At 34.5% G+C, this 25,026-nt stretch overlaps 1 protein-coding gene across 2 annotated transcripts in view; it reads right to left on the reverse strand.

Moving 5' to 3' along the window:
- Nucleotides 1-25,026, reverse strand: part of LOC101889849 (uncharacterized) — a 93,128-nt gene that overhangs the window by 56,243 nt on the left and 11,859 nt on the right. For both annotated transcript variants that reach the window (XM_005177480.4, XM_011298260.3), the window contains exon 2: nucleotides 7,218-7,635. In XM_005177480.4, the coding sequence (XP_005177537.1) occupies nucleotides 7,218-7,437 (220 nt within the window). In that variant the 5' untranslated portion in view covers nucleotides 7,438-7,635. The remainder of the gene's footprint in view (nucleotides 1-7,217; nucleotides 7,636-25,026) is intronic.

The following is a 25,026-nucleotide window of genomic DNA, read 5'->3' on the forward strand; positions in this document are numbered from 1 at the left end:
TAGGATGGAATATATCGGTCGACTCCTTCTGGTACCTCCACCACACGAGGTCGAAATTTTCAAAAAAAAAAAAAAAATATTTTTTTGCACAGAATGAGAAGCAATTATCCGGGTTTGCTCAAACTTTGCAAATCCTAATATTTGCGTCAGTACTAGGTCAGGTTCAAAAATGGATAATATAGGTCTACTACATCAAGTACCTACCCCACAAAGTTTAAAATTTTTGAACAATTATAAGTCTTATAAAATGTGATGTAAGAATCGGATTGTCTTAAAATTTCACATATCCCAATATTTTTAAAAACATAAGATCTGGTGTTATGATGGTATATATCCAATCCTTCTGGTATCTCCTCTACAAAATTCGAAATTCATTAAGCTCCTAATAGGCGAAATTAACATCGGATTCCATTTAGACTTGACATATCTAAATATTTCTATTAACTCAGGATCTGTTAAAAAAACGGTAGAGATCGAACCATTCCTTCTGGTTTCTTCCCTACAAGGGTCAAAATTTTGAATAACCAAAAGGTTTATAAAATCCGAAGTAAACATCATGTTCTCTTTATATTACACACATCCCATAATTTCCACTAACATGAGATCCGTTGTGAAGATGGGATATATCGGTTAACTCCTGCCGGTACCTCCCCCATAAAGGCTCAGAATTTTGAATATCCATGAAGCTCATAAAAAGCCAAATTGACATCCGATTCCATTCAAGACTTGGTACATCCCAATATTTCTATCAATACAACACGGACCAAACCTGGCACGTCGCAATATTTATATCATATTTATTTAGGTCCAATACGAATTGGCCAATGTTGGCCTATTTCTTCGGAACCTACTGCATAAGGGGTTAAACATTTGAACAATCATAACAGAGGTCGAAATATTTTTTAAATAATCGAAATAATGGCTGAGGATATACATGTGTATGCAGAACCGACCGATATTTTTTTACTCGTTCTGTATTAGATAAATTTGAAAATGGAATACTCCGGTCGACCATATCTGGTACCTCACGAATTTTTCATATATCTCATATAAAGCGAAGAAACTGGCCGATATTGTCCAAACCTTGCACTTCGCAATATTTTTATCATATCTATTTAGTTCCCATACAAAATGGACAACATATGCCCATTCATTCGGATCCTACTCCTCAGAGGGTCAAACATTTAAATAACTTATAAATAACATGAGATTCGGTTCTGGAGGTGTAAAAAAGGTAATTTGTTTAAAAGACATGAAACGCATGAAAAAATAGAGGTCTTCTGTCTTACAGGTCTTCCATAATCAGGAGGACTTTTCGCAGCAAGCAGATCCTCTTCTATGAGAAAATCGTTTTTAGATAGAAGTTCTTTCAAAGAATATTCCACAGAACCTCATGAAAGTCTTCTATAGAAAGAAGAGAGCTCTTCTATAGGCAGTAGACCTTTCAAAGGTCATGTATAGAGAGAAGGGTATTTATACATCTTCCATGGTCAGAATCTTCTCAAAAGTTTTCCATATATTGGAGACTTTTCATAAGTCTTATATAGATAAAAATAGGCTTCCATAGACAGAAGTCTCTACAGACTGAAGACATAGAGTATAGTAGAGACATAGAGTTTTTCCGAATAAATTCAACAGCCCATCAAACCCCATCTACAGCCTTTAAAAACCTTATATGGACAGAACAGATGTTAGAGGTCTGCTTAAGATTAAACTCTAAACTTTTTCTAAGCACATCTCATAGAAGACCTAAGGGTCTCTCTAAGGAGACCAGAAAAAGACCAGAAGCTCCTCTGATAGAAGACAAGAATATCTTCCTTTAGAAGACCACAAAGTCTTCTTTAAGAACACCAAAAGTTTTTCTTTTAGAAGACTAAAAAGAAAATCTTGTTCCTATCAGAGATTAGACCATAGAAGACCAGAAGGTCTTCTTATTTAAGACGAGAAAGTTTTTTCGTAGAAAACCAGAAAATTTTCTTATAGAAGACCAGAAGTTCTTTTCATAGAGGAGACCAAAATATATTTTCATAGAAGACTTAAAGGTCTCCTAATAGAAAACTTAAAGAAGGCCTGAAGAAGGTCTTCTCATAGAAGACCAGAAGTAAGTCTTATCATAAAGACCAGAAGTAGGTTTTCTCATAGAAGACCTAAGAGAGGCGAAGGTCTACTCCTAGAAGACCAGATGGAGGTCAACTGCCAGAAGACGAGAAGATGGTCTTCTCATAGAGGACCAGAAGGAGAAATCGTAGAGGGCCAGAAGGAGGTCTTCTAATAGAAGACCAGAAGTAGGTATTTTCATAGAAGACCAGAAGGAAGTCGTCTCATAGAAGACCAGAAGGTCTTTCATAAAAGAGAGGAACGTAACTTTAATAACTTATATTATGATTATGAGTTAAAATTTATTTAAATAATAGAACAAGGGTATACATCTGTCGGCAAAAGCAACTGATACTTTTTAACTTCTTCAAACTAAAATCAAGAAAAAGTTGTCTCAAAGGACATTTATTGTTTTTTAATTTAAATTGAATTTCCTCACAGTTACTCCGAGACGTTTTTTGAATCTAACCTTTTTCTAGGTCATTATTTGCAAACATTTACTTATCCTCGCCCTTTTCAACCCCATCTACATCTACAATCAAACACCAACAAATGTTTATTAATTTTGATTTTTATTTTCTGTATTCACACAGAGCAAAATATTTTCCTCATTATTAAAATTCTTGACATTATGACGGGCTGATAGGTGTGTTTGTGTGTGCGTGTGTAGCCGCATCGCTAGCCCTTCTTTACGTGAAATGCGAGAATGCGAAAATGCTTGAATAAATAAAACTATGAGAAGAAAAAAATTAAATGAAAAAAAGCTGAACTACACAATGGAAAAATGAACACTTAACAAACCCAGCAATCATCCAACAACCATCCAAGCAAGCTGTCAAGGTCATAATTACCTGTGAACGAGCATGCAGAGAACGCAGAAAACTACAACACAAAAATTGGATTGCTACTGCTGCTGCGAAAAGCCTACAACAACCGCGAACCACGACAACATACAATAATATTTTTCTACAACACACGACAACGACAGATTTTGTTGCGGAGGTGTACGAGAAACGGCGAAGAATGTTACAGAAACCATTAGGAGAAATGGCGCCCAAGCATGTGATACCCTATATTAATATTTAGGGAAGTGAGAGGCTTTCCAGTATGATAGAGGAACATAAACTAATCTTGAATATGTAACAAATAAAATAATTTCAACAGGTCTTGTGGACGTAGAGGAGGTTTTGTAGGTCTCATATAGGCGGAAGAACTTTCGCCGATCTTTTAAAGGACAAATACCTTTTACCAGAACTTCAACATCCATATATGAAGTATTTTCTTTAGGGTTTTTAGAAATACAGACAGAAAATTTTCCATAGGACTTTCATAGAGAAATGCTTCCCAATGGCACCTTGTTCCATAAAAGTTTTTACAACGCTCTCTCAAAAAGTAGAGGAGATCCATAAATAAAAGACTTCACAGACACTCTATAAAGAAAAAAATTGCCATCGATCTTCTATAAGCAGAAGACTTGATGAACATCGAAGGCATTCCAAAGGACTTTTTTTGTAAGTTCTTCCATTCATACAGGTGGCGCAAAAGTAATTCTGCTATCGGAAAATGCTAGAAATTTTACAATGGGTCCCTTATGTCTTAATTATAGCCAAAAACGTCGGAATGTCTGTCAAGTACATGTGTACAAAGTGGCGCAAAAGTAAACTTCCGATATTTTTGGCTATAAATAAGACATTAGGGGTCAGTCGTAAAATGTATAGCATTTTCTGATAGGAGGATTACTTTTCGCCACCTTGTAAAAAGGACTTACAGAAGTCTCCATAGATGGAAGACTTCTTCTATGGACAATATACCTTCTTATATAGAGAAATCCCCTCCACATATCATCTGTAAATAAACCACTGCCACATGTCTTCTTTACATAGAAAATACTCTAACTGGGCTTCTTTAAATTGGAAAACTTCCACATATATTTTTAAGACAAAATATTTTCAAGACATGTACTCTGTGGATAAAACGATCTTCAATTAATATAAGTCATTTCAAAGAATTTTAATAAACAGGGGACGTTTTTATATCCTTTTTTAAAAAGATCTTCCACATATCTTCGAAAGATGGACAACCCAACACAGATATTTTATTTTCCACATGTCTTTAAATAGATGAATTTCCACACATCTTCTATATAGAAGACCCTCAATGGATATTCTGAGAATATAAGACCTTCCACGATTTTTCCCCAGAACAAATACAGGTCTAAAGATAAAAGACGCTTCGATGGGCGCTAATAGCTAGGAGACATGCGAAAGTTATTCTCTCTTCAAAATCTTCTATGTACAGAAGACCTGTGGAAGGGAATGCAGATACAAACCCCTCTGTGTACAGAAAAAGTATTGGAATGCATTTTTTGTAGAAAGACTGTGGAAAGTCGTATTTTATATTTGGAAGACCTAAGACAAATCCATCTTTTTATGGAAGATCTGTAGATAAAGTTGTATCTTTAAAATACCTCTGGAAATGTCCTGAAGACCAATGTCTTTTATAGTAAAAAAATGCGGAAGTTTCGCCATTGTTGGATGACATATGTAGGATCTTCTTTCCTTTGAAGACCTGTGAAAGTTTTTGAATCTAAAGAAGACCATACCTGTGTTAAATATTGTTGTAAATAATCGCTGACTTGTTTCGCAAATTATGACAGATAGAAGTATTGAAAATTATTACCATTTGCGATGGAGATACCAGTAGAAATGACCCGATCTCTACCACCTTTATAACAAATCTTGTGTTGATGGAAATATTGAGATGTGCCAAATCTGAATGGAATCGGGTGTTAATTTTGCGTTTTATATGAGCTTCATGGATATTTAAAATGTTGGCTTTTTGTAGGGGAGGTACTTGATTAAGTGAAGCGATATATTCCATATTCAAACCTGACCTTGGGTTAATAAAAATATTGTGATTTGGGTAATTTGAAGACAATTGGAATCCTATATTACATTTTATAAGAGTTATAATTATTAAAAAATTTTGACCCTTTGTGGGGGAGGTACTTGATGGAGTGAACCGATATTGTCCATTTTCCCACCGGACCTAGCACTGATACAAATATTAGGACTTGGAAAATTGGAGCTAAACCGGATAATATTTCGATTAAATCGGAGGCTCCCTTCGAGAGTTATTGTGCGCACCCGTCAGACAGACGGACGGGTCGACTCCAAAATCAGATTAAAAAATCCCAAGTATCGCTCCATGAAATCTGTTTTTAAATTCACTGTTACTGTTCCAGTTATCCCTCAAAAATATCATTGAAAAATCCGCGATAATTAATGTAACGGTCTATCAAAATATGTCCTTATAAAATCCACGATCTTTCCTTAGTGCGTTCAAAATCCACGATGATTGATCTAATGATCACTTCAAAAATATCCTTCAAAAATTCAACATAATAGATCTGATGGTCTTAAATTCCCATTTTAATTCAATAAAAAAATGTCCTTAAAAAATCGTCTCGGAAAATGTCCATCAAAAAATTGAATTATTGCTTTAGTGGTCTTTGTCAAAATGTCTCAAACAATATCCTTAAAAAATGCATGGTGATCATAAAAAGTCCACCCTTATTGCTATAGTTGCTCGTTAAACATATCCTTATAAATTCACAATGAAATTCCCAAAAAATATTCCTCGCGAAATCCACCATGAGTAACATATTCAATAATCCCTCCAAAAGTATTCTTACAAAATCTAAAATTATTTCACCCTAAGAATACAGGGTGTGATGAAAAAACATTCGTTGGTCAGCAGTTTGTAAAAAAAAACAAAATGATCGTGTTTACTTGTGGTAAGCTGAAAATGTAGACCTTCGGATGGCCATCAGAACTCAAGCGCCGGCCATAGTGATGGTATGGTCCGCCATAACAGCCGATGGTCGCAACATTCGGGCAGCGTGTTACGGTTTTGTTGGCCTTTTGAAGGCCATAATTCGTTCCAAAGTTGACCAATTCGAACAATTCTAAACTTATTCCAAAATCTGATGCTATTTCCGACATTTTTTGCTTTCATTCAATAAAAATAAAAAATAAAATTATGGCTTTTGACTTTGTTGCAGTTTTTTTTATCTCACCCAGTATATGCTCTAATGCAGCTTGAAAAGTTGCTTATTTAATTTTCCTATGATCCCTCAGGAATATCCTTTAAAGACCCACAATTAGTAAGCTGATGTTCGCTCAAAAATATCTTTAAAATTCCACGAAGATTGCTCGAAAGATTTCTCAATAAATATCCTTTGAACGATTATTGCTCTAGTATATCTGAGAAAATGTCTGAATAAACTTTGACTATTGTCCCAAGGGTTCTTCAATCAATTTTTATCTAACGATGCCTTTATAAATGTATTTACAGAGTTTATGATTATTTTACTAATCTTGACGGACAATATCCTTAGAAGAATGAAACATCCTTAGAAAATAAACGATCAGTACATAAAAGGTCCTAAAAATTGTGATAAAAAATCCCCACAATTGTTTTTCTTCAAATTCATATTTATTGCCCTGAAGTTCTTCAAAAATATCCTTTAAAAATCCGCAATCATTTGTCTAATTATCCCTCAATAATATCATTTAAGAATTAACGATTTTTGCTCTAATAAAACGTCCTAAAAATCCACATTAGAAAATATCTTTAAAAATCGCGCTCATTGGTCCAGTATAGCTTAAAATCCAACCTGATAGCCACAGTGCCCCTTAAAATATTTTCGGAATATCATATTGTCAATTGCTTTACTAAGCCGGTATGTAGGGTACAATAATGCAATTAAATAATAGGTATGTGTGAAAATAACCGGTCACCAGACAGGGAGGAGGTTTCTTGTTTGTTTGGTTGCCTGAGTAAATAATAAAAATATAGAATATGTGACATAAAGGAATGGTCGCCTAAGTCCCATGAAAATACATCTAAATATTATGTCAGTTCCGTTTTCTTTTATTTTCTTACGTTTTTTTTTTCTTTCATTTATTCAAAGTGTTGCCTGGGATTATTTTCAAACATTCCACATTTTCGAGACCCATGTGTCAGTGACATTAACACATTTTCATACCCGAAAGAATCATGTGTCTCATATTTGACCAGGAAAGAAAAAAGTAATTAGCGGAATCTATGCTACTTACCGACAAATTGTATTAAACAGATGCAACAAAATATCAGCAGCACACTTTGCTGCATTGCTGACAGGTTGGGTCTCAGCGCTGATGGTAACGAGGCAGGCGATGATAGCCATTGCTGGAACCAGGATGATTGCTGGCAACTGCGATTATTCTTCTTTTTCTTTTTGTTGAGGGCCGGCAATGATGGATGCGATGCCATACTCTGGGGTTTTTGGGCAGTCATCTTTAGAGGGGTTTGAAAGCCGTTTTTTTCTTTTGCAGGAGATTTGTTTGATTGATGTTTGGAATTTTGTTTTGTTTGTTTTTTTACTTCTTTGGAAATCAAGGCAGTTTTGGATAGGTTTTTAGAATTTTTTTGTTTATTCCTCTGGCGGATAGGATTTTTAAAGGCTTTTTTATGTTTTTCTTTTTATTTGTTTAACTGGAAAAAGAGTAAAAAACACATTATTTACAATTTTGTTGTGGGATTTGGCGAACTATTTTTTTTGTATGTTTATGGTATATTTTATTGTTTGTGTGCGTGTAAATTAGATTTTGCCAGATTTAATTATACAATTTCCCAAGGCCAATGTGTACAATAGCACACGCATTCACATCATTTGCAACACGCATTGTTTGTACAGAGAGAAAAATATCCTTGACGTCCATGAAAACTAGAACTATAAAAGGTATTAGTACATTTCGTACAATTATAGTAAACATTTCCAAAACAACCTGCATATCTCAATTTCAGATACCAACAGAGACCTCAGTATCAAATTTAAGGATCCCAGTCCTATCTCTTCACCCAATACCAAATGTAGTAGCATTTACGAAATGTGTCCTATTTATTTTCAAACCACCGCCAAATGGCGCGTACTGAGTGCGATGGTGCTGAGTCCTGTTGTAATGTCCAAGGTCTGCGGCCAGAATATTTTCGCGATAATATTCGGCATTTGTAGCTCTGATTGTCCTTGAACAAATATCTTCACAAATCCTCTGATAGTCCTTAAAAACAGTCTTTGATAAATATTTTCAAAAATCCTCTGATAGTCCTTGAACAAATATTTAAAAAAAACCTCGATTGTAGCTCAGATAGTCCTTGAATAAATATTTTCAAAAATCCTCTGATAGTCATTGAAAAAATATCTTTAAAAAATCCACGCTTGTAGCTCTGACAGTCCTTGGGACTCGTCCTTGAAAAAATCTTCGGTTAGTTCTTAAAAAAGAAATCTTCGAAAGTCCTGGAAAATTTATCTTTACAAATCCTCTGATAGTCCTTGAACAAAACTCTTTAAAAACTCCACTTTTGTATCTCTGTCGGTACTTGAACAAATATATTTAAACAATTAATAATTGATTTTTGTTTCTCTAGAAAATATCCTTGATTATGTTGTCTTCCTTAAATTGAAAATTCTGCGCTCTCTCTGTCTTCTCATATTCATACATCCACCCGCAGTTGATATCGCAAAATACATCCAAATAAATTAGGCTGACACTGACGTTATCCATAAATCTATGACAGCCGCCATGGAAATTAAATGAATTAAACCAATTTGGTGCAGCCATTTACATTTTCATTGTCATTTCGCGTTTGCCATCCATGTTACCATCCTTCCCTCCCTAACCATCACTGCGTTCGTTCTTCCACTCACTCAAATGAAATTTATCTCATAAATCTCCAAAGGATGAAAACTAGAACTATAAAAGGTATTAGTACATTTCGTACAATTATAGTAAACATTTCCAAAACAACCTGCATATCTCAATTTCAGATACCAACAGAGACCTCAGTATCAAATTTAAGGATCCCAGTCCTATCTCTTCGCCCAATACCAAGTTTAGTAGTATTTATGAAATGTGTCCTATGTATTTTCAAAACACCGCCAGATGGCGCGTACTGAGTGCGATGGTGCTGAGTCCTGTTGCAATGTCCAAGGTCTGCGGCCAAAATTTTTGCGTGCCCAAGGCTTAAATACACTCTTCAGAATATTTTCGCCATAATATTCGGCATTTATTTCGATGCCACGGTCGATTAATACAAGCGGAGAGCGACCATGGAAGTTCCATGTTATGGCGGCCAACACCATCACCATGGCAGGCGCTTGAGTTCCTGGGTGCCAACCAAAGGTGCACATTTTCATATCTTAAAAAATCCTCTGATAGTCCTTGAAAAAAATCCGGACCACGGTTATAGCTCTTGTAGTTCGTGAACAAAATATTTTCGCGTTTATAGCCCAGGTAGTCCTTGAAAAAATGTCTTCAAAAATCCTTCGAAAGTCCTTGAAAAAATCCCCAAAAATCCTCTGAAAAAATATGTTTAAAAAAATCCACGTTCATAGGTCTGGTAGTCCCTGAAAAAATATCTTAAAAAATCCTTCGAAAGTTCTTGAAAAAAATTCCAAAAAATCCTCTGAAAAATATCTTTAATGAGTCTACGTTTATTGTCCTGATAGTCCTTGAAAATATATCTTTAAAAAATCTAAGTTCGTTGGTTCCATAGTTCTTGAAATATATCTTCAAAAATCCTCTGAGTTTCCTTAAAAAAATCTCCAAAAATCGTCTGAAAGTCCTTACAAATATCTTCAAAAAATCCACGTTTGTAGCTCTTATAGTCCTTGGAAAAATATCTTCCAGAATCCTCTGATATTAAGGCACCAAATATCCGCTGATAGTCCTTGAAAAATGTGTTAAAAATGCTTTGATTGTCCTTTAAGCAATATCTTCAAACATCCTTTGATAGTCCTTGTAATAATATCTTTAAAAAATCCTCGATTGTAGCTCTGATAGTCCTTGTAATAATACTTTTAAAAATCCACGTTTGTAACTCTTATAGTCTTGGAAAAAAATTTAAAAAATCCACCTTTGTAGCTCTGGTGGTCCTTCAAAAAAATATCTTTAAAAAACCTACGTTTGTTGTCCTAAAAGTCCTTGAAAACTTTTTTTTTTAAAAAAATCCACGTTTGTAGCTCTGATAATCCAAGTTTGTAGCTCTGGTGGTCCTTCAAAAAATATCTTTAAAAAACCTACGTTTGTTGCCCTGACAGTCCTTGAAAAATATATTCAAAAATCTTCCGATAGTCCTTGTGAAAAAATCCTCGTAAAATAATCCATATTTATAGCTCTGGTAGTCTTGAAAAAAATATCTTCAAAAATTCTTCGAAATTCCTTGAAAAAAATTCCCAAAAATCCTCTGAAAAGTATCTTTAATGAGTCTACGTTTATTGTCCTGATAGTCCTTGAAAATATATCTTTAAAAATCTAAGTTCGTTGGTTCCATAGTCCTTGAAAATATATCTTCAAAAATCCTCTGATTTTCCTTAAAAAAAAATCTCCAAAAATCGTCTGAAAGTCCTTACAAATATCTTCAAAAAATCCACGTTTGTAGCTCTTATAGTCCTTGGAAAAATATCTTCAAGAATCTTTTGAAAGGCCTTAACTCACCCAAAATCCACTGATAGTCCTTGAAAAATGTGTTAAAAAATGTTTTGATTGTCCTTTAAGAAATATCTTCAAACATCATTTGACAGTCCTTGAACAAATATCTTTAAAAAAATCCTCGATTGCAGCTCTGATAATCCATGAATAAATATTTTCAAAAATTAACTAATATATTTAACAAATCCACGTTTGTAGCTCTTATAGTCCTTGGACAAATATATTTATGAATTCTTTGATAGGCCTTGAAACCATAATCAAAAATCCGCTGATAGTCCCTGAAAAAAATATTTTCAAAAATTCTCAGATGGTTCTTGAAAAATAACTTCAAAAATCACCTGATAGTCCTTGAAAAATATGTTCAAAAATGCGTTGATTGTCCTTTAAGAAATATCTTCAAAAATCCTTTTACAGTCCTTGAACAAATGTCTTTAAAAAATCCTCGATTGTAGCTCTGATTGTCCATGAATAAATATCTTCAAAAATCATCTGATAGTCCTTGTAAAATATTTTTTAAAAAAAATCCGCGTTTGTAGCCCTGATAGTCCTTGGAAAAATATCTTCAAAAATCCTTTGATAAGCCTTGAAAAAATCATCAAAAATCCGCTGATAGTCCTTAAAAAATTCTTTTAAAAATGCTTTGATTGTCCTTTAAAAATATCTTCAAAAATCCTCTGACAGTCCTTGAACAAATATCTTTAAAAAAATTATCGATTGTAGCTCTGATAGTCCTTGAATAAATATTTTCAAAAAACCTCTGATAGTCATTGAAAAAAATATTTTTAAAAAATCCACGTTTGTAGCTCTGATAGTCCTCGGAAAAATATCTTCAAAAATCCGCTGATAGTCATTGAAAAAATATATTTAAATAATCCACGTTTGTAGCTCTGATAGTCCTTGGAAAAATATCTACAAAAATCCGCTGATAGTCATTGAAACAATATCTTAAAAAAATCCACGTTTGTAGCTCTGATAGTCCTGGGAAAAACATCATCAAAAATCCACTGATAGTCCTTGATAAATATTTTCAAAATTTTCTCTGGTAGACCTTGAAAAATTATTTTCAAAAATTCTCTGATGGTTCTTGAGAAATAATTAAAAATTCCAAGTTAATAGCTATGATAGTCCTTGAAAAACTATCTTCAAAAATCCTCTGATAGTCCTTGAAAAAAAATCTTTAAATAATCCACGTTAGTAGCTTTGATAGTCCTTAAAAATATTTATAAAAGATTCATGTTTGTAGCTCTGAGAGTCCTTAAAAAATATCTCAAAAAAATCTTCTGATAATCCTTGAAAAAATATCTTACAAAATCCTCTGATAGCCCTTGGAAAAATATCATTAAAGAATCCATGTTTGTAGCTCTGATATCCTCTGTTGGTCCTGGAAAAATATCTTCAAAAATCCTTTGAGAGTAATTGAAAAAACATCTTTAAAAAATTCACGTTTGTAGCTCTTAGAGTCCTTAAAAAAATATCTTCCAGAACACTTTTTTAAATCTGATAGTCCGTGAAAAAATATATTTAAAATATCCATGTTTGTAGCTCTGATTGTCCTTGAACAAATATCTTCAAAAATCCTCTGATAGTCCTTAAATAGTCTGTGATAAATATTTTCAAAAATCCTCGGATAGTCCTTGAACAAATATCTTTAAAAAACGTCCTCGATTGTAGCTCTTATAGTCCTTGAATAAATATTTTCAAAAATTCTCTGATAGTCATTGAAAAAATATCTTTAAAAAAATCCACGTTTGTAGCTCTTACAGTCCTTGGAAAAATAAATCCGCTGATAGTCCTTGATAAATATTCTCAAAAATTTCTCTGATAGTCCTTGAAAAAATATTTTAAAAATTTTTCTGATGGTTCTTGGAAAATAGTCCTTGAAATAATATATTTAAAAAATCCAACTTAATAGCTATGATAGTCCTTGAAAAACTATCTCAAAAATCCTCTGATAGTCCTTGAAAAAAAATTTTAAACAATCCACGTTATTAGGTTTGATAGTCCTTAAAAGTATCTATAAAAGATTCACGTTTGTAGCTCTGAGAGTGCTAGAATAAATATCTTAAAAAATCCTCTGATAGCCCTTGGAAAAATCTCTTAGAAAATCATCTGATAGCCTTGGACAAATATCTTTAAAGAATCCATGTTTGTTGCTCTGATAACCTCTGTTGGTCCTGGAAAAATATCTTCAACAATCCTTCGATAGTAATTGAAAAATCATCTTTAAAAAACGCACGGTTGTAGCTCTTAGAGTCCTTGAAAAAATATCTTCCAATACATGTATTTATCTCTGATAGTCCGTGAAAAATATATTTAAAAAAATCCATGTTTGTAGCTCTGATAGTCCTTGAACAAATATCTTCAAAAATCCCCTGATAGTCCTTAAAAACAGTCTTTGATAAATATTTACAAAAATGCTCTGATAGTCCTTGAACAAATATCTTTAAAAAACGTCCTCGATTGTAGCTATGATAGTCCTTGAATAATTATTTTCATAAATCCTCTGATAGTCTACTTGACTTGAAAAAAATATTTTTAAACAATTAACAACTGATTTTTGTTTCTCTAGAAAATATCCTTGATTATGTTGTCTTCCTTAAATTGAAAAGTCCTCTCTCTCTCCTCCACCCGCAGTTGATATCGCAAAATACATCCAAATAAATTAGGCTGACACTGACGTTATCCATAAATCTATGACAGCCGCCATGGAAATGAAATGAATTAAACCAATTTGGTGCAGCCATTTACATTTTCATTGTCATTTCGCGTTTGCCATCTATGTTACCCCGATGTACCTCCCTCCCTCCTTCCCAACCATCACTGCGTTCGTTCTTCCACTCACTCAAATGAAATTTATCTCATAAATCTCCAAAGGATCCATGCTATGCATGTGTTCTTCCTGAGAAGACAAAAACATCGTTGTTCCATTGCTTTTTTTTGTTGTTGCTGTTGCCTTTTTTCTTTGGTGTTTCCTAATTTCGTTTTTTTTTTGTTGTTCTTCATTCACCCATCCTCTTTAGTCTTTTGAGAAACAAATTGATGGAAATGCAGTAAATATGCGGATAAAGTGACAATCGCTTGATTGTTCTCCTTCTCCCTCTCCGTTGTCTTCTTCTCCTCCATTGCCACTCCTTCCTTGCCGTGCAAACAGTTCATCGCCAATGGGGCTTTTGTGTTGCGTTGTATTCTGGAGGGCGTTAAGAACAACACACAGACACCAACGAACCAGCTCATCAGATGCACACTAGGCAGCCAACACAAACATATTTACATGTTGAATGGAACACATCACACACACCCATACATGTATGTATGTTACACATCTTGTCCTGGTGTGAGTAGCTAAGTGGGTGAGCGTTGTTTTGGCTGCTGCTGCTGCTACAATGAAATCACACAAACAGAGCTCCAAACAATTTGCCGAGCGAGAAAAAAAGAAAGACAAAAGGAAACACTTTCAATTGTTTTCTTTTTATTAAAGGATGCTCCTCACAACGACGACACTGATCCAAGCCAAGACTTGAAGACAGACAGACACTCAGACCGAGAGACCGACGATATTTCTTGGCTCAATAAAACAATAGCCAATAGAAAATGTATGGGCCAATAGAAACGAAAATGAAGAAATCTATAAGTTGTATTGAGTGAGATGTTGTTGTTGTTGTTGTTTTTGTAATTTTCCCTTCCCAACCTCATCTCATGTGTGTGTGTGTGGTTTCGAATATCAGATTTTCGTCGAGAACAATAATTGAATAATCTTATCATCACGTCTGCGATAGCTTTTAATTAAATTGATCTAGATTCGATAAATTGTAAATATTTAGAAGACGCTGCTCATATTAGCTTCTTAACGCTATTGATATAATTAGACTAAATACGAAGTACAATGAGATGAGATATTCTGTGAAATTTGGAGACTGTGGTACACAACAAATATGACTCGCTGGCAATTGCATGAGAACAATCGATTGAATATCTGGAGAGAAATGTGGAATCAAATGTCAACAAAGACTCAATTTCTCCTATCTTTGGTCCAAGTTGAGATCTTAGATATAAAAGGTGTATGTATCAAAAAAAAAAAAAAAAAAAAAAAAAAAAAAACAAGTTAAGAAGCAGTAAGTTCGGCCGGGCCGACCCTCCACCATTTGGAACGAATTTGGAAAATTTAAAAAAAATAAAATCATTAAAAAATTCTGTTTAAATTTTAAAAATACCGAATATAGCCGTTTTATTGGGGTCTATACGACGTGGACTTACATAGGCATTGTTTGTCGTAAGTCATTACCATATTCAAATTCGAAAACTTGAAATAAACGGTGAATAATGTAGCTAAAATCATCAAAATATCGTATATAGGGAGGTAACGTTATATCGGAGGTGTGCGAAGACCTGGACCAGCATAGACAATTTTCTGTCATAGGCTGTAGCATCCATTACGAAGTTGAAATACGACATCTCAAACAATTTCGGTGGGTATTCTACCTAAACTCGTCAAAATACCGAATATAGGGAGGTACTGATATATGGGGCCTATACGAAGACCTGGACCTGCATAGACAATTTTCTGTCACAGACTGTAGATCCCATTACGAATCATAAATACGTAATTTGAAACAATTCCGGTGAATAATGTTGCTAAAATCATCAAAATACCGAATATCGGGGGTTCCGTTATATGGGGGCTATACGAAGACGTCTTAGGCTGTAGTATCCATTACGGACTTCAAATACCAAATTTTAAACAATTCCGCTTAATAATTTTGCTAAATTAATAAAAATACCGAATATAGGGAGGTACCGTTATATGCGGCTATATGACAACGTGGACCTACTTAACCTGCCTGGAAAAATAAACATCTGTACAAAATTTTAGCCTTCTATCTCAATTCGTTCGAAAGATAGCGTGATTACGATAAAATCGTAAATCGACTTAAAATTTTCTGCTGATTATGAATATTTATACTTTATGGGGTCTACGACGAATATTTAGGGATGTTACAAACGGAATGACAAAGTTAATATACCCCCCTTTCCTAGGTGGAGGGTATAAAAATATTGCATTGTGTTAGTCATTGATGTTCTCTGGAATGCGTGAATCGATTTTGGTCCTGCAAACTTTATGTGAAAGTTGAAGTCAATGCTAAGGTTAATATTTCTCAATTCAAGAGTTACGGCCATTTTAGTGCATACATTTTGAAATATGTATTTTGAAAAAAAAAAATAAAAATGTGTGAGAAAGGGTTTAAGGTAGAGTCTTGCATGTGGGCCAATGTTAAAGTGCAAGGATGTGATAAGGCTGTGTTTTTAGAAATTCAAACCATAAGTGTACTAAATGGTACTAAAAACAAGTTAAAAAGTATCAGTCGGTTTTTGCCGACAGATGTATACCCTCAGCCAATGTTAGATTATTTAAATATATTTTGACTTTTGTTACGAATATTCAAAATTGTTGACCCTCTATGGAGTAAGTTCCGAAGGAATGGGCCAATATTGTCCATTTCGTATGGGACCTTAATAAATATAATATAAATATTACGACGTGTCAGGTTTGGACTATATTGGTCACTTCCTCAGAGATATGTGATAACTTTTAGAAAATGTTAAATTATGCGTGAGATATGAGATATAGACGACCGAAGTTTTCCATTCTCATACTTCATCTTATACAGATAAAAATATTGGTATGGGCAAAATTACAAAAAAAAATCCAATCCAAATATTCAATTTTATGCGAAATCATAAATTCCATATTTATCTCAGGTTTCTGGCTAAGATAAATACTTCGATATATCAATTTGTAAAGAATCGCTGACTTGTTCCACAAGTTATGGTAGGTAAAAGTATTAACAAGTAAAAAAGCTGTAAGTTCAGCATGGCCGAAATTTGAATACCCTCCAACATTTGGGACGAATTTGGCACTTCTCAAAAACAATAAAATCCGTTAAAAATTCTGTAAAAATCTTAAAAATACCGAACGTACCTGTTATATAAGGGCCTATAGGACGATATTGACCTTCATAGGTAACTTTTATCATAAGCCATTACAATATTCAAATGCGAAACTTAAAAACAAATCGGCGAATAATGTAGCTAAAATCATCAAAATACCAAATATCGGGAGGTACCGCTATATGGAGGCTATACCAAAACGAGGACATACATCGCCAATTTTGAATTCAAAAGTCCTGCCGACATAATCGACATAGAATTTTATGCTGATCAAGAATGTATATACTTTGTGAAGTCTAAAATGTATATTTCGAGGTGTTACACACGGAATAACAAACTTAATATACTCTCCATACTATGGTGAAGGGTATATAAATGTTGACCTTTTGTGGGTGTGGTAGCAGAAAGGGTTCGCAGATATATATCATCTTCACTACAGATCTTGTGTTGGCAAAAATGTTTGTATGTGTGAAATTTAAAGAGAGTTGGATGCTTATTTCGCTTTCTTTGAGCGTTTTGTTTTTCAAAATCTTGAACCCTATGTGGGCGAGGTACCAGAAGAAATGGTCCGATTTTGTGTTGATGGAAATTTTGAGATGTACCAAGTCTGAATGGAATCGGATATGAATTTCTCGTTTTATGAGCTTCATGGATATCCAAAATTTTGAACCTTTGTGGGGGAGGTACCAGAAGGAGTGAACCGATATATCCCATTTTTACAGCAAATCTTGTGTTAGTAGAAATAATGGGATGTGTGAAATATAAACGTAACCGGTTGCTTATTTCGGATTTTATATACGTTGTTGTTAATCAAAATTTTGGTTGTTTGTGGGGGAGGTACCAAAAGGAAAGGTTCGATCTCTACTATCTTTATAATATACATATATTCCATCTTAACACCAGATCTTGGGTTTATAAAAATTTTAGGATGTGTGAAATTTTTAAACAATCGGATTCTTACATCAATTTTTTTTAAAATTTTGTGACCTTTGTTTTTTTTTTGAACCTTTGTGGGGGAGGTACTTCATGGAGTGGAGCGATATTATTCATTTTTTGACCTGACCTAGAACTGACGAAAATATTTGGAATTGCAAAGATGGAGCAAAATCGGATTATTGCGTCTCTTTCTGTGCATAAAATATTTTTTTTTTAAATTTCGACCATTTGTGGGGGAGGTACCAGAAGGAGTGGTCCGATATATTCCATCTTAACACCAGACCTTGGGTTAATAAAAATATTGGGATGTATGAAATTTGAAGACAATCGGACTCTTACATCACATTTTATAAGAATTGTAATTATTCAAAATGTTGACCCTTTGTGGGGTAGGTACTTGATGGAGTGGACCGATATCGTCCATTTTCGCACCTGACCTAGCACTGACGCAAATATTAGGATGTGCAATGTTGGAGCAAAATGGGATTATAGTTTCTCTTTCTATGCAGAAAATATATTTTTTTGAAAATTTCGACCCTTTGTGGGGGAGGTACTAGAAGGAGTGGTCCGATATATTCCATCTTAACACCAGACCTTGGGTTAATAAAAATATTGGGATGTATGAAATTTGAAGACAGTCGGACTCTTGCATCACATTTTATAAAAGTTGTAAATATTCAAAATTTTTGACCCTTTGTGGGGTAGGTATTTAATAAAGTGGACCGATATCGTCCATTTTCGCACCTGACCTAGCACTGACGCAAATATTAGGATTTGCAAAGTTTGAACAAAATCGGATTATTGATTCTCTATCTTTTTTGAAATTTTCGGCTTTTTGTGTGGGAGGTACCAGTAGGAGTGGACCAATATCCAAACTCGATCTATGTTTGATTATAATAATACGATGTACCATATTTGGACCACATCGGATACTCCCTTCGAAGTTATGGTGCGCACCAGGCAGACAGGCGTAGAGACGAACGTGCATCGCTAGATCGCTAGATTGGCACATCGTAATGTTATTGTCAAACTTAGATCGAGTTCGGAGATGCCTCTCATACAAAAGGTCAAACTTTTCAAGAAAGATTATTTACCTCATAGAACCACATTACCTCATTTGATTTGGTGCAAACTTTGCAAATTCCAATAACTATTATAAAATGTGAAATGATCTCAATATCATCACAATATTTTTACCAACACAAAAATGAAATATGTCCGATCACTCCTCCTGGTACCTCCTACACAACTGGTTAAATTTAAATAATAATATCTGTTATTAAATGTTCACAATTCGATTCTCTTCAAATTTCACACATTCCAATATTTCTTTTAAAGAGCTGGTGCGAAGATGGTTGATATCGGCCCACTCCTTCTGGTACCTCCCCCACAAAGGGTCCGAATTTTCAATACTTATATCTCTCATAACTTGCGAATCAGAGATTCTTTAAAAAACTTCGTAAATATAAATATTTCTCTCAACCAGAGATCTCATGTGTATGTGGAATTTGTCGGTTCACTTCTGCTGGGAGCTCCCCTACAAAAGGTTAACAATTATTCACATAAATGAAAATATATGCTTGATTTTCTTAAAATTTAGCTTTTCATATTATTATTATATTGAGATTCATATACCATCCATATAAAAGCCAGAATTCCAAATATCTAGGGCCAAAAAATATACCACATCACCCTGGTGTCAATATAGACCTGATTTAAGATTGCCGACTTATTTTAGAAATTTAAAAGATTTTAACCACTTTTGGCGACTATCAACCGGATATCAGTCTGACAAACCCTATGTCATGACCAGCAATCAAATCCTTCGTCAAGTCATGGTATTCAATGACAGGGCTATGTTAAAAAAAGATGAATTGAATTCTTAAAGAAACCCAAGAAATCTGGAAATAGCATCACGTGTCCATAAGAATTCCATGTATGAAATAATAACAAATATATATATATATGTTCAGCTCCATAAGTAAGAAATCACATGCCACTGTCAGGATAGTTCACAAGCAACCGAATAAAAAGAGATGCGTGACTGGAATTCAAAGTCATTTAAGACTTTAAAATGCTCTACTTTGGGCTAATTTTGGCAGCTTGTCACGTAGTCACCAGCCAATCTCTAAGACCGCCTATGGACCTTGAAAACCACTGTACGGAGCCAATACTATCCGGTGCAATTGTGGTTGTATGCAAGTATATGTGCGTGTATGTATGGGTGTATAAGCCATTTAATGGCGTTGAAGGGTTTGTTTATTTATATATGAACTGACTTTTGAACATCTGCACATAAGTATATCCTTCCACACATACATACACTCACACACTTGCACTTGGCCAGCGAGTAGAATGTGGTGCCAAAAGCTTGGTTGTTGGCTATTATGCATGGAAAAGTGTTCGACGTACATTGTACGTTTGTAGGGATGTTTAACATTTAACTCTCTTCAGCATCTGGATATTAAAAGCAGCATATGTTTTGTAGCGTTTAACTCTGTTTTTTCGTATGTTTCTTCTTCTTCTTCATGCAACGCATAATTGGTGTATAGATGTGTGTGTGTGAGTTTGGTTGCAAATTTAAGTCGTGTTGAGTCAAGTCTATAATTGTACTCCACGAAGTACTTCCAAGTGTATCATCATCATCATTGTATGTTTGGTAGTGGTAGTCGTTCTCGTCATCATCATCTTCGTCTTTGTCGAGAGTAGGTCGGTCGTTTGGTCGTTCGGTCGTTTGGTTGATGAATGTTTACATTAAGATTAAAATAGAACGCTTCGTTGGTAACGCTCTTTAGCTGCGTGTGAATGTGTTGCGCCGTGTCACTACTACATGGCGAGATGCTGTCGTCCATGTTTACTTCGAGCATAAAAGCCATGCCATTGTGGATAAGAAAAAGTTATGCCATTGCGAAGATGAGATGGACGACTTGGTTCCTTCTACTGCGAAATAGAATGGATAAAAAATAACGTCACTCACACAACCACAAAGATTACAAGTCGTTGCTTTTTTTATACCCTACACCACAAGGTGGTCAGGGTATTATGTCTTTGTGCATTTGTTTGTAACAGGCAGAAGAAAACGAGATAGACCCATAGTTCGTTTTGATGATCTGCATAGAATCACATTCTGAGTCGATTTATGCATGTCCGTCCATCCGTCTGTCCGTCCGTCCGTCTGTCCATGTATTTTTGTAAACAAAGTACAGGTCGCATTTATTGCCCGACCCAGATGAAATTTTGCATAGATCATTTGTTTGGCCCAAGGACGAACCCTATTGAAATTGGAGATAATCGGTCAAAATTTAGATATAGCTCCCATATATATCTTCGTCCGATTTGTCTTTTATTGTGCACCAAACGTGTAATATTAGCCCGAATTGTATGGAATTTTGCATATGCACCCAAATTAGGCCTGAAAATATGTATGCCAAATTTGATCGCAATCGGTTCAGATATAGCTATAGCTCCCATATATATTGTTCATCCGATTTGTTATTTTTGTCCACCGCCGCCGTAATATGCACTATGCAACAACAATATTTGGGGAAATATATCAAATACAGCTCAGAAATACATTTGTAAAATTTTATCGAGATCGGTTCAGATTTGGATATTGCTCCCATATATAACTTCGTCCGATTTACCTTTGATTGTGCACCAAACTTCTAATATTTGCCCAAATTGGATGAAATTTGGCACTTACGACCGAATTGAGTCTAGAAGCTAGTATGTCAAATTTGGTGAAGATCGGTTCAGATATAGCTATAGCTCAAATATATATTTTTCATCCGATTTGTTATATTTGTTACCCACAGCCGTAATATGCACTCCGTTACAACGATATTCAGGGAAATATATCAAATACAGCTCAGAAATATCTTTGCCAAATTTTATCGAGATCGGTTCAGATTTGGATATAGCTACCATATATATCTTTATCCGATTTCAAATTAATTGTGCACCAAATGAGCAATACAATTCCGAATTTAAAAGATACAAATGCTTCGGCATATTTAGTCCTTTGAGCTTTAAATTATAATTATAATCATAGCGTCTATGATTGAATTCTCCCATAAAAACTTAGCAAAGTGGTGTAGATCAAGATAAATTTAAATTTAATTAGCAAAGACACAAACCAAGGTGATTTTTTCTCCGGTTCGCAAAGGGTTAATAAAGAGGGAGAGAAAGAGAGAGAGAGGGAGAAATAGAGATAGGGAGTAGTAAACCAGAGAAAAATTAAAGGTAAATTAAATTATATTAGTTTTCATCAAATTTCATAATTTTCCGTACAAATTTCAAATTTAAAATGAAATCGCTAAATAAAAACCTAATTAAAATTTACGTTGAAAAACTTTGAAACTCTTAACTCTACATTTAAAAACCGAGAATAAAATATTTAAAAATGAAGCGGTGTCGAGGCTGGGCACAAATGAAAGATCTCGAGGAGTACTTCAGACTTAGGCTTTTTTTGTATTTTCTGAAGAATTATTGCTCAATTTTAGGAAAATTGCAGATAAAAGCGTCCACAGAACAGAAACTAAAAATGAAGCGGTGTTGAGGCTGGGCACAAATGAAAGGTCTCGAGGAGTACTTTCCGAATCTGTGGACCTTATAGTCAAAAAGAATTTCAGACTTAGGAATTTTTTGCATTTTCTGAAGAATTATCGCTCAATTTTAGGGAAATTGCAGATAAAAGCGTCCACAGAACAGAAACTAAAAATAAAGCGTTGTCGAGGCTGGGCACAAGTGAAAGGTCTCGAGGAGTATTCCAAAATTTCCTAAGTCTGAAATTCTCTTTTGGACTATAAGGTCCACAGATTCGGAAATTACTCCTCGAGATCTTTCATTTGTGCCCAGCCACGACTCCGCTTCAATTTTAACTATTTTATTCTCGGTTTTTAAATGTAGAGCTAAGGGTTTCAAAGTTTTTCAACGTAAATTTTAATTAGGTTTTTATTTAGCGATTTCATTTTAAATTTGAAATTTGTACGGAAAAATATGAAATTTGATGAAAACTAATATAATTTAATTTACCTTTAATTTTCTCTGGTTTACTACTCCCTCTGTCTCTCTCTCTCTCTCTCTCTCTTTTTATTAACCCTTTACGAACCGGAGAAAAAAATCACATTGGTTTGTGTCTTTGCTAATTAAATTTAAATTTATCTTGACGGACATCTTTTTTAGGAACTATTTTCAGTTGTAATCGTGGCTTATTTCAGAAACTATTTTTAAGGATTTCGAACCATACTTTTGGCAACTTTTAGGAATATTTTGGAGCTATCACGTCAGCTATTTTAGAAATTATTTTCATGAGTGTTAGAGCTATAATCATGTTTCTTTTTAGAAATTTTTTATGGTAATATCTCCTTAGGTAGAACTGTTAAGGATAAATAAAAGGCAATGTCGAGCTATAATAGGGGCTCTATATAGAAATCATTTTCTGAAATGTTTGGTGTGCAACGATTAAATCCAAATTGTATCTTTCGTTACGAACCATTGTAACTACAGGGTTGCCCATATTCGACGGACCTTTGGGCCCATTCCAATCGACGAGACTTGTCCACAGGCAACATTCTTTGCGTCAATTGAATTTTGTACGGGAACAAATGCAAATAAATCCGAATAATCCGTTGTAAAGTGGACCGAGCCATGGCCAACTGCTGAGAACGGCGTTTTTGGGATGTTCTTGGGGACCTCTCAACACTGGTTCGTACGGCAGCGATATTCTCGGCCGATCGCCTTGGTCGACTTTTATATGGCCTCTTCGGATTAGAAAGAGCCTTACCAGTCGAAAATTTTTCGTATAAACGCTTAATGGTGTTCTTAGAAGGCGCACTTCTCACATTTTTTAATGTAGAGTTTTCACAATTGACTTCTTCTGTTGAATGTAAATTTCAGAGCGCTCGCGTGGCGTGTATTGGTTCATGGTAAAAATCTTCTTGGACTGACGCTTCAAACGCGGTATGTCATTAAGCGATGTGACATCTCTGTCAAAAGTTATGGCGTTGCCCGATGGGTCCGTCGAATATGGGCAACCCTGTATTATTTAGCCTGTAATCGAGACTCTTTCAAGGAATAGCATATAATGATTACAGTATTTACAATACAAGACCATTTCAGGAACTACTTTCAAGGACTATTGTAATGGTATTTCTTTTAAGAAATAATTTTCAAGGCTACTATGCCTAGCGCTATGCCTAGCACTATTCCTAGTAGCCTTTTTGAAAAAATAATAAAAATATTTTCAAGGGTCTTTCAGGCTGTATTAGTTGTTCCTTTTTGAAATTATTTTCAAGAATTATTCGAGCAATAATGACTTTTTTCGGAATTGTCTTAAAGATAATAGAAGCATTGCTCGGAGCTATTTTTGTCAGTGACGATTAGACACATAATGGAGGCTCATTTTTGGAATGATTTTGAAGGAATTTTGGAGCAACATTCGAGATTATTAGTAAGAAATATTGAAGTTACAACCGCATCTATGTAGAGGAATAATTTGCTAGGAGTATTGGAGCTATAAAAGTGGATCTTTTTAGGAATTATTATGAAGATTCATAAGTGCAAATTATAGTTGGAAGATGTAGGTATTTTGTCCACAGTAGACCTCTTGAAGGTATACTTGTTGAAATTCTTATGTCTACAGAAAACCTGTTGAAAGTCTACTGTCCACAGAAGAGTCATAATAGGTCTCCTATACATAGAAGACCTGGGGAAGGTCTTTTTTTCCTTAGGAGACCTGTAGAAGGTCTTCTTTCTATAAAGAGACATGTAGAAGGTCTTCTGTCCTTAGAAAATCGTATAAGAGACTCTAACCCCAGAAGACATGTAGAATGTTCTGTCCACGCAAGACTTCTAAAATATATTTGGTCCACAGAATACCTGTAGATGGTCTTCTATTTATACGGGACCTGTAGAAGGTCTAATCTCCATAGAAGACATGAAAAAGGCCTTCTGTCTACAGAAGACCTGTGAAAGATCTTCTATCCATAGAAGATCTGTGAAAGGTACTTTATCCATTGAAGACCTGCAAAAGACTGTCTTCCCATAGAAGACCTGTTGGAAATTATTCTATACATAAAAGTTCCTTCCAAATAGTGAAGGGTTTTCAAAGTTCGGCCCAAACTTAGACCGAGTTCGGAGATATACAGAAGGAGAAAGGATATTCCGATTTTTCTTCAACTTTTGCAAATCTTAATATTTACATCAGTGCAAGGTCAGGTTCGAATATGGACAATATCGGTCCACTCCATTAAGTACCTCCCCCACAAAGGGTTAACATTTTGAATGATTATAACTCTTATAAAATGTGATGTAAGATTCGGATCACACACATTATATTATTTTTATTAACCCAATGTCTGTTGAGAAGATGGGATATATCGGTCCACTTCTTCTTGTACATCCCCCTTAAAGGGTAAAAATTTTGAATTTCCATGATGCTCCTAAAATTAACATCCGCGATTCCATTCAGACTTGGTACATCTCAATATTTTCATCAACATAAGATCTGTTA

Source organism: Musca domestica, unplaced genomic scaffold (assembly GCF_030504385.1).
Source record: "Musca domestica strain aabys unplaced genomic scaffold, Musca_domestica.polishedcontigs.V.1.1 18, whole genome shotgun sequence".
NCBI lineage: Eukaryota > Metazoa > Arthropoda > Insecta > Diptera > Muscidae > Musca > Musca domestica.